Raw genomic sequence first — 11,348 nt, 5'->3', positions numbered from 1 at the left:
CCTTATGATAGAGGTAAGTTGCAAGTTCATGTGATACTTGAAGTAAAACTGAGGAGCCGTGGCTGTGCTCTCGGAAACAACAGCCCTATCTCTGTGTATCAGAGCAAGGTCGCTCGAGATGGCATCTGCTGAAACACATGATGCTGTCCACTGCTGACTTTGTCAGTAGCTTCCTTGAGACTCACTTAATACCACCACTGACTCCTAGATAAGTGTAGGCGACAACAGTTTTTTTCCAAACTGCCTTTTTGCCTGGTTGCAATGGCACGGACCTAATGAAGGAACAACTGAAGGCCGCTGGCCAGACTGCCACTAGTCAGACAGTTCAAGAAACTTATGTACTGTGGGTTTGTATGTGTACACAATGGAAGGATTTTTTTTTTTCTGCTTACTGGTTATCTTGTATCTATTTACATCAGTCTAACCTACTCTAAATATTTTTTAAAATATTAAATATTAGACAAGGTTTTAAGATGCTAGAACTGATTGCTGTAAATCTGTTTGCAAGATGAATCTCCTATGATCTCAGTGTGAATGTGCCAAAGGTAGAGCAGGTCATCAGAACTACATGCTGTAGGACTCGTCTGTTCTATGTTAAGACTAACTGATACGAGTAGTATTTGGCAGCTTTTGTGTTGTGGCCTCCACTACAGAGGCATGAGATGCTTTTGCAGGTAGTTTGATAAAGAAGGAATACCAAAATTTGAGAACTTTTGATTCTATACATTGCTCAGGAGGAAAGAAGGCTCCAGTTTGTCATAGATGATTTTACCAGTTTTCTCTTAAATCTGACTCATTAGCCCTTTTTTTTTCTTCCGATCATGCTATCTTAGTCGTTTTCTGGCAACTTATTAATAAGTATGTTACGTGCGAGTAATCTGCGATAAAGACATTTACTTCCTAAAACATGTTTCTGCTGACCTTGTGTGATCTGATGTATTTTTAGGCAGTTGTTTAAGTCTGAGGAGATGTTTTTGGCCTTGAAAAGTCAACAAAACAGTTTTTTTTTTTTTTTAAACTTTAACAGTAGATGTTTCAAGTGCAGAGAACTTGGGCAACATGTTAGCTGTATAACATGTCATTGTTTTGTTTCTTTTTATTTTATAAAATAAAATGACTCTGTTTATCTTGCAGTGAAAACTGAGAAGAAAACAGTACAATTCAGTGATGAAGTTCAAGTAGAGACAATAGAACCAGAGCCTGAACCCGTTTATATTGATGAAGTAAGCATGATACAAGTACTGATTTTCAACTGCTGGTACATTTCAATATTGTTTAACGCTTTCATCCTGTACCTCAAAACCAATTTGAAATGTCAGGAGGATGTCATCAAAAGAGAATGTGAAGGGCAAGTTGATTTAATTAAAAAAGAAAAAACTATCTGCAGTATTCTAATTTTTTTCCTGTGTCTTGAAGTTCTTGGGAATTTCTGAAACTGAATTTGGAAACTGCATTCTATTTAGAGGCCTACTTCAGGATTGTGCAGCTGTTCACCTCCAGACTGGAAGCTTTATTAGAGTGACACATTTGCTTTCAAGTTTTAAGCACTTCAGGATAGCTCAGAGATACCCTTGAAGGCTGGCTTAGATTTATTTCCAGTATAACCACCACTGTCCTCGCCCAGTGTGGAAGATCTCTCTCCTTCTCTGTGAACTGTGAGCTTTGTGTTGCTCTGTAAGTAATACTCAGTGAGATTGTGCAAATCTCACTGCAGTGATTCTGCAAGGTTCCCAGGAACTTTCAGCCAAGGGTGGTTTTCCCTGCCCTTTTTTTTTTTTTTTTTTCCCTCTCCCGGGGGTGTAAAGCTGTTCTCTTCAGAATTTTTTCTTTCTCTCCCATGACCTTCCATTTCTTTCTCAACTAGGATTCTGTCATGTTTTGAAATGAAAAATCAGTTACTGCCTTCCTAAAGACCTGTTTAAGTCCTGCCTCCAATACTCTTCCTCCCAAGTGATATATATTAGTGTGTAATCTGCTGAACTAGCTTATCTCAGGCCTGCCTTGAGGTGCCTTCCAGCTTTTGTGTTCTGCTATTCGGCATTAGTTTATGTTTTAGTGTCTTGTTTAGTTTTTAAAATCATCATAGTATCATTTTTAAGGAAGTAGTCCATTTGTCGTCTTCCTGCTTTTCCAGGGCTAAGGAAGAAAAAACATGGTTTTAGTTTCCGCTTTGATCCAACCTACATAACTGACCCGTTAAAGGCTATTTATTTGATAGCACTCGGCTGAGAAGTCGTTTTTAATCATTTACATACAATGTTTGCTTAAGCAATATAGTTCACTCCAAGATGCAGTTTTCAAAGTTTATGCCTGTTAAATTTTCCACCCTTTTGTGTTCTTATAAAGGGGTTGCACTTAACCCGTTACTCAGCTGTGTAACCCCTATAAACATCATCTTAAAAAACCCCTTTTGTAAATATTAGTGATAACATAGTGCTGACAGGCCTCTTACACCTTGAAAATGCGGGATAGTTTTTCAGTGAATTTTGTTCAAAGTACCTGTTTCTTTTTCAGGTACTCTCTCAACTTACTCTGTCACAACATTTGCACTAATCCCACTAGGGGGTAGTATTGCATGTGTAATAACAAGAATGGAAAAACCCAAACTGCTCAGAAAACACTGTTTAGAAGGACTTGCAGGAATAAAGGGGCATTCTGCACATTCCACTTGTTACTGCTGATAATTCTTACCATTTGGCTTTTTTTTGTTCAGGCATCTTCATTCCTGTAAAGTAGCATGTATGAGTTGTATGTTCTTAAGTTAGTCCAGATGATTTTCAAGTCCCAAGAGATCCAAATGGCTGTTTTAAATAGCTGCTTAAATTTACTGTCTTGAAAGTGTTAATTTGCCCCCCACATATGCACTAATTCCACAATCTGTGTTCTAGGATAAAATGGATCAACTCTTGCAGATGTTGCAGAGTGCGGATCCATCTGATGACCAGCCGGACCTCCCGGAATTGCTTCATCTTGAGGGTAAGATCATCTCCTGGGGGCGTCTTTTTTTTTTTTGTGTGTGTTGCTGTTGTTTGGATTTTTTGGTGAGTTTGTTTTGTCTTTTTTGGTGGTTGTTTTCCTCTCTAGTAATGACCTATATCAAAACAAATTGAAACCAAGCTGAAGCCACTTCAGCTTCATGTGCATACCACAAGCAGGCCTGAGAACGGCGTCTCAGCTGTAATTATCTTCTCACTTCTCATTTCCCACATTGAAGAGACCGAAGTGCAAAATTTTAACTTAAAACAAGCCTGCTCCACTCTCAAGGAAATTTATATTCCATCTTCTTTTCCTTTTCAAAACCCAGAAACACTTAATTCAGTCTTATTCGTCAGTTTTTTTTTTTTCCCCATGGAGTGGCACAGCATGAGTTGCAAAAGGAATGTGGGGAAGATTCTATGAGAGGAAGCAGAAATACTACTGAGGCTTAGAATAGACCTGTTGGTATCGCACGCTTTTCACTTGCATATGTACTTCTGTAGGACTTCAACGTTAGCAAATACCTTAGAGTGCTACAAATCAGACTAGTCCTTTAGACTCAAATTACTCAGACTGCCTCTTCAAACAGGCATTACAGACCATTCTATCTGGGTTGATAGATGCAGCGAAAATTTTTGAAGGGGACTTTGGAGAAGAAAATAAACTTCCTCATTAGGAGACAGAACATAGGCTTAAGTTGATGATTGAGATAGGACATAGGGTTCTACAATGCCATCTTCAAGGCTGTACTTGTTCTGCACTCATGTAGGCCTTGGGTAGCTACCTCTTTTAGCATAGATGCTGGGAATTTTGTTACGGATGTGCGTTGGATCTTGGGTTCCTACTCATGGTGACAGGTGCTGATCGACATCTGACAAAAAAACCCACTTCATTTTCTTTTGTCAGCCAGGTGTCTGGTCACAAATGTCTTTAAATTGGAGAGCTCACCCCAGCGCTTTCAGGAGCCTAGGTGGGGGGCAGCAGCGCAGTTACCGTGTTAGCCTACAGACACCTAAGCAATCCCTGTCCTGCCTTTTACCACGCTTTGTGTTATGTGTAAAAACAGGCAGAACTTACACCAGGTTTTACATCTTCTCCTGGAGTTCCTGCCAGAGTGATCCCAGATTCAAGGGAGCAGGTGGGTGCCTTTGATACCACTCCTCTTTGACCTGCAGTTGCCTTCAAGGAACCCATCGGTGATACCCTTTAACCTGTTACAGCCCGGAGGCTTTCAGAAGCTTCTGCATCTCTAATTTGGGAAAACTGGGAATGTAGACAGTGTTCAGAGCTGCTTATAATGCATTTAGGTCATCTTTGATGCCTGAATCTTTTTTTTTTCTCATCTCTCACTTTGAATATTGAGTGACTCTTGGGATCGAATACATCTCTTGATGAGTAAATAGTTCATCTCTTGGATAAGTGGGCATATTTTGCATTCTGGATTAGAGTTAGACTGTAGTTTCCCCTTTCCGTTCCTTGTCTGTTTAGTTTACATTTGTTAAACTCCATCTTTCTGTTAGTTAAGTGTGGTTTCCTTGGCAGTTACATGAACCCCCGTGCCCTTCTGCTGAAAGTTGGCAGGGGGTGTATTTTTTGGTTTTTTTAAATGCTTTTCCATTCTACACCTGTTAAGTTCTAGAGTTGGTTTTTGCACATGTTAGCGGTTTGACAAAGCCCCCTTCCCCAATTAGGATCCTAGTGAGATAGCAGTGTACTTACAGTGCCTTTGACATGCAGATGATGTGAATGGTTGCAACCTGTTTTCCCTTTCGTTGTTTTCATAGAAAGTCTTTTTGCAGTAATGTCAGTTGAGCACATGATCTAGATTGCAGTGCCAAATCTTCTTCCTTGAAGCAGGGATCACCTTTCAGATACACCTGAACCTTGTTATGCAAAATAGCTTCAACTTTACGCTCCTGGGATGTTAAATGTGTTTTGTTTTTTCTGTATTTTTATTTTCTTCTAAAAATATACTTTGTGAACTGTACCACTACGGAGAACTTCAGCTGGATCTCATTCTTAAATTGTCCATGACACTGCCTCTGTAACTATCATGTTTTTGGCATATGGATTATAGTAATGATGAAAAAACCGTTTTGGACCAGCATCTACACATTTCTCTGATCATTTTTTTTAAAGCTGCTTTCTGACTTGCGGTATGGAAATCTATATTACTGTGATACATTTTAATGTTTTTCTATTCCAGCAATGTGCCACCAGATGGGACCTCTCATAGACGAAAAGTTGGAAGATATAGACAGGTAAAAAAAGTCAAATGTTTTGACTGAAATTGAGATTTCATTCTTAAAAATACCCGTGTTGTTACTTAATGATACCTTAATTTTGTGAATACTGGCAAAGAAAATAGATGTATTTATTAGTAGCTCTTCATCTGGGGGGAGGTCTGAAGGGTGTCAGTAGTAGTATTTTCCCCAATCACACAGTATTTTATAGCACTGTGCCATTTGTCATTCTGGTGCTTGTCAGGCATCACTTCACGGGCAGTAAGAATATGGTGCTCATCACTCCTCACAAATTGTCTGTTCTGTACTGAACTTTACCTAAATTGTAGAATAAGCAGTAAAATATATTTTCTAGGAAACATTCAGAACTTTCAGAGCTCAATGTTAAAGCCATGGAGGCTCTTTCCTTGTATAACAAACTGATGAATGAAGACCCCATGTATTCCATGTATGCAAAACTACAAAACCAACAGTATTATATGCAGTCATCTGGTGTTTCTGGCTCACAGGTACGTATGTAACCTTTAACAGCCATCAATTACTGAGTACATACTGACCTATTATTGGTTTCATATAAATTATTAGTGATAAGCAGTCTTTCACATGAGCTAACTTTTTTACAAAACTTGCTCAAATATTTTCTTTACAGTATACTTCTCTAAATTACTAAAATAAATATAGGCTGATGTATAAAGTGTGGTGGAGCATGCTGATTGCAAGGAATAATTTATTTCCTATTTCTGCCCCTCTGTTCCCACCCATTTCATCCTGAGTTGGAAACCTCTTTTTTTGATCTTGTTACCTTAATGCCCGGTTAAAATCATCTTGGTCCCCTCAGGGAGAATCTCAAATGAAAGAGCAGTGTTTTCTCTGAACATAGTATTAAAAAAAAAAAAAAAAAAAAAAATTGTTTTTCAGCTGCAAGCTGTGGATATTCTCCCTTTGCAGGTCCTAACACTTTTAGTTCCTTCCTATTCAGTTCTTTCTGGTTAAGGAAAAAGCCCATATTGTGCTTTGAGTCGCACATAAAACTAAAAATAAAAGCTGCCAGGGCTTTGCATAGTGAATCAAATAAAGTAAAGAACCAAAGCAGTACAGTTTCTGGTTAAGATGATGTCCTCTCTGCCCCAAAATCAATCTCTTCTTTGAGTTTCTTTTTTATTGAAATACCAGCAGAGAGCATTTAACATTTAAATTATAGAAGTTAAAAATTGTAATTCTTCCATAGCAGCATTTACTTGTGATTGACTGTTCTCTCTGAGTAGGTCTTGTGGCTTATTCATATACTGCAGTATGTTTTAAAGGTCTTTTAAAGATTTAAATGGTTGATGCTATAGTCTAATGCACACTTGCTGTATTCTTTTCTTGTTTATAGGAATATGTAACATTTCAAACTGTACTTTCAATAATGTACTTGCTTTTTGAGTGACTAAAAAAAAAATTCAAGCCAGCTTATTAATACCTACACAGTGTTGTAGAGACATTGATATAGATTTAGTTCTTTTAGCTTCCTACAAATATGTACTTTCTTTCAGTGACTTTTAAAGAAGAGGATGTATGTTTTTGCAGTGTCATTAAGAGGAACATTGTCTTCCATTTGTACGTGATAAGCAGTCACGTCGTGACCCTATTAAATATTTTTAATGATTCATAACAGTGCATGTTTCTGGGGATTCTTAAAGGGAAAAACTGGATTTTAGGGTGAAGATGAGCCAGTATAAAGTTCTGAAAAGTTAGGAGGTCCTGTGCCTTTTCTACCTTCTAAAATGCTTTTGCAATATTGATGTCTTCTGTGAATGTCATCTGAGATTCACGGATCTTAAGATAGAAAGGCTGTAAATCCTAAGTGTTGTGCGTGGGACCTGATAGTTGGCTTAACACAAATTACTAGAAGAAATTAATTCATGATTGAACTAAAGCATAGGGTTTAGAAATTTGGTCTTGATCTAGAATACATTTGATGCATCTACTAGCAAGCTTTTCTCTTAGTTGTAAAATACCTCCTTATTTTCAACTGAGGCTTTCTTAAGAACACTTTTTCCCTTCTGCCCTGCTCAAACAATTTTACAATGGCAGTCTCAACAGTTACATGAAGTGATAGGTTAACTAATGACACAAAAATAATAAATTTTTTACTTTCCCTTTTGATGATTCTACTAAGTGAAAGATATCTTGGCATCAAAAAGTATTCTGCTTTGGACTGCTACTTGTTACATGATTTAAATCCTATGGTATTTTCATTCAGGAGTAGAAGCTGTCAGTTAGAATGAGTAATAGTCATTAAAATAAAACTTGGAATACAAGTTTTCCAGTAAACTATTTGACCTTTTTGGTACTGGAGCATGAGGTTGGGAATGCAAATAGTGTCCTTGGAAAATCTGGTCATTTTTTCATACTGCAGCACTTAATAGAAAGCAACTGGTTGTTTTTTATTGGAACATCTGTAATAAGAGGTTTGAGAGGCTGTCTTCATGCTCTACACTGATATTAAATACCACATTTTCTTGTATGTTATTTTTAATGTTCCTTTATTTAACTTCCTAGGTTTATCCGGGGCAAGCTCAGAGTAATGCGTATTTGGTGGCAGGGAGTGCACAGATGGGCCATATTCAAGGCTACAATCTTCCTCCTGAACAGCTCCCTTCCCTCAGCCAAGGCACAGTTACTCCATCTGCCAGCTCAGTACTGCCTGGTCAGCCTGCACAGGCGTCTTACACAAAGTAAATTTAAAGATTTTCAAGTTTAAAATAATTTAAAACATAAAGGAATACAGATAATATTTGATATTCTCTTCTTACAGAAGTGTAATTGTAAACAGAGCTGAAAGATACTTCAGTGCAATTATTTCCAGTATGCTTTTTATTGGTGTCATGCATTTGGTAAATATTCTTGGCAAGCTTCAAACTTTTCTGTTGCTTTTACATTTTTTTCTATAAGAAAAAAAATATTTCTTATATATGTATATATTTCTTTTATGTAAAATAAGAGTTAGAGAAAATCCTAGAGTCATGACTGATGGTGTTGGGCTTTGCGGTTTTTTTAAATAACTTAACACACATTTAATGATGATTATCTGCTGCTCTGGTTGGCTTTTGTAATTTCTGAGATAATATATATTGTATTGTTCTGTTTTTCAAATATGCTGTTGTGGAAGCATGGGGAGAATTCTGCTCATTTTGGATTATAATGGAATGGGCTATGAATACGTACTAAAGCTTATACAGCTTCCTATTCTGGGTGGATGTCCAAAGATGCTTAGCTTTGGCTAAGCTACCTGTATTGTGAAAAAGTTTTGAATTGACCTTAGGAAAAGATTAGTGTGTTTTTTGTTTTGGGGTTTTTTTTACTCTGTGTATAAAGTAATCTTACTTTATAAAGTTGGGAGAGACATCCGTCTGGAGTTATTTAAGTATTTGTTAGTCTCTGTCCCCCAAAGTTACTTTTTAGGGTGGTTAGACATCTGTTGATAAAGTGAGTTTCTGCATTCCTTACCTGACTTGTTTTGCTGTTTAAAACGGTTGGTTGGGTTTAGGTTTGTGTTTTGGGTTTTTTTTGTGTGGGGTTTTTTTTTTCATGAGCAGAATGGAAGATAGATGGGGTTCCACTTTGCACATTATAATAAGTGAAGTACAGATTCACAGTCTGGTTTTAAATCCATGGGAGGTGTGTTAAGTGTGTCTAAATCTGAGGAGTGTGTCTGAGTTTTAATTGCAACACTCACTGGCTCTGGTTTTAAATATGCAAGGTGTCCAGCGTTAGGAGGTGTTTGTGTGCATATATACCACAGGTGAAGAAGCAATGAAGTGTTGCTGTTCTGTCGATAAGTTATTTGTTAATTCAACTTTACGTTTTCCTTTTTTTTCAGTGCAATGGTTGGCTCTGTTGCTGGAAATACTTACTCTAACCAGGCTTCAGTGTATAGTCCACCACCTGCCGCTGTTGATGTTGCTGCTTATCAGAATGCTGGAACTAGTATGTCGCAGGTGCCAAACTATAACTTAGCATCTACGCCACTGCCACAGGCAGCAGGCAGTCAACAAGCACCTCCACAACAACCACAGCCTCCGCCACCTCAACAACCACAGCATAGTTACTCACAGAAGGCTCTGCTATAGGATCCAGGACTTGTGATTCCTAATCTTCTTTAACCTCTGCTAAAGGCAGTTGGCAGTTCTATGAGTTTCTTACTTTAATATCTTAAACTTGGTTTATCCTCAGCTTAATAAGAATCTATCTTGGTGAACAAGTTCAATTTGCACTGACTTTTTAGGATTTTTTTTTTTTAATTTTGCAGAGGAACAGATATATTTAGGACATTTAATTCCTTTTAAAATGCCTAAAAATTGGTACAAGATTATTTATGTCTGGTAGAATTGGCTAGTCTGTGAAAGCTCAACACTTGCAAACTGTTGTGGCATATATGTTATGTACATATAGTGTGTGATTGCAGTAGTGGCCATTTCGTATAGCTATGGTGATCATGTGAATATATTTAACACAGTGTTTAAAAATTAATTTACTTTACTATTTTATTTTAATCATGAACTGACAACCATGTTTCATAGTTTTGTCTAGTTTTATGACAGATGCGATGGCTTCTTCCAGTGCAGGAAAAGCGGTAATTCTGCATATCATGGTTACACTTACAAGCTACGGTCTATATATGAATTTACAAACTTATCTGAGTCTAGGTTTCATTACTTCTTGAACTGAACACAAGTGTGTCATGACTATTAGATGGCTTATCTACCAAAGTAAACTAGTTAACTAGTAAGTGATTTGGGGGGATAACAGCAAATTATGATTCTGCTTCAGATATAATTAATAACTTAAAACTACTATTCAGAGGCTGCTAAACATATCATGGGACCATGCAACAGATCAGGATCTTGATTTTATCATGAGAAGCATGTAATTTATTTTTTCCAAGTTGTTTTTTACAGTGAGAACCAGAACTGTATTCTGTGTCTGTTGGTAGAGATTACACCAAAGACAGGGGATTTGAGTTGGAGGGGAAATGATGGCGATTTAAACTGGAACACAGAACATGAGTAACACTACTTTATTCAAGTCTTTTTAATGAGAACATGGAGAGTTATGGACATTTAAATCACTTTGCTGAACAAACCTTCAGGGCTTTATTTTATCTCTTGTGGCCTTGCTTAGCAATTTGTTCTGTTTACTGTTCTTACACAAACACTTCTGCCTTAAACATCTGTTTCCATTTCGAGTTGTACCATTTGAGTTTATTAGCCCTTCTGTAGTGTGAATAGTTTGAGGCATCTGATTTTCATTCCCTTTCAGGTTACTTTGGATTCTTTTCTGCAGTGATGTGCTTTAGTCTTTTTTTAAACCCTTGCATTTCTCAGTGACTTAGCCAGGTGGCTCTTTAAGGCATGGTACTTTCTGCTCAGCTGAGGTGCTGCACAAGGACCATGGTAATGGCAGGCAGCATTTGAGATATGCCTGATCAGAGTTTCTTATAAAAAGACTGTTGTTACTTTGCATTTGTATTCAGTCTGTTAATGCATCCTGGTTTCCTCTTACCTTTTCCAGTGACTCTAATTCAAATTAGAGCAATACTAGATGGCTTCAACATCGGATCTGTGTTTTCAGTCTTGTTATGTGTATGTCAGAAACAGTTTGCTTTTGTGTATTATATTTTAGTGTGGTGCTTCTGTAATTAAATGTTGCAGTTGTACATTGTACTGTAAGCTGACCTCAGTTATCCCACACGCTGCTGCACCTGTTCAGTTACGTAACATGACTTTGTTTAGGTGTTGTAGACACTGCTATTTTGCCTGTTAATGCTTTCAGATGACTACAGTGCATAACTTCTAACTGGGGTGGTTGCAGAGCGTGCCCATAGCTGACGTGCTCCAGTTGGGGATGTTCTTGCCAGCGGGCTGTTTTGATACTGGTATTTTCATGGTTTTCTTTTCTCCAGAGTTCTTAAGCAAACTGTCATTATTTCAGTACTAGGTGTCATCACAAAAGCCTCTGCAATTTGAAAGGAAATACTGAAAGAAAAGTAATCCAAGATACTGTGTCATAGATTATGTTTAATAGATTGAAGAGGTGATTTTCTTTAAATGATACCACATGCCCTTTCTAGATTGTTTCTCTCAT

At 37.5% G+C, this 11,348-nt stretch overlaps 1 protein-coding gene across 1 annotated transcript in view; it reads left to right on the top strand.

The window, feature by feature from the left end:
- Nucleotides 1-9,974, top strand: part of STAM (signal transducing adaptor molecule (SH3 domain and ITAM motif) 1) — a gene marked incomplete at its 5' end in the record, with an annotated part of 13,073 nt that extends 3,099 nt beyond the window's left edge. The window contains 6 exons of the mRNA XM_010154204.1: nt 1,135-1,223; nt 2,889-2,976; nt 5,183-5,237; nt 5,575-5,728; nt 7,764-7,939; nt 9,085-9,974. Coding sequence (XP_010152506.1) covers nt 1,135-1,223; nt 2,889-2,976; nt 5,183-5,237; nt 5,575-5,728; nt 7,764-7,939; nt 9,085-9,334 — 812 coding nt within the window. The remainder of the gene's footprint in view (nt 1-1,134; nt 1,224-2,888; nt 2,977-5,182; nt 5,238-5,574; nt 5,729-7,763; nt 7,940-9,084) is intronic.
- Between the last annotated feature and the right edge of the window lie 1,374 nt (nt 9,975-11,348).

Source organism: Eurypyga helias, unplaced genomic scaffold (genome assembly GCF_000690775.1).
Source record: "Eurypyga helias isolate BGI_N326 unplaced genomic scaffold, ASM69077v1 scaffold39966, whole genome shotgun sequence".
Lineage (NCBI taxonomy): Eukaryota > Metazoa > Chordata > Aves > Eurypygiformes > Eurypygidae > Eurypyga > Eurypyga helias.
Note: the sequence above shows the minus strand (reverse complement) of the source record. Positions and strands in the feature narration are given on the sequence as shown.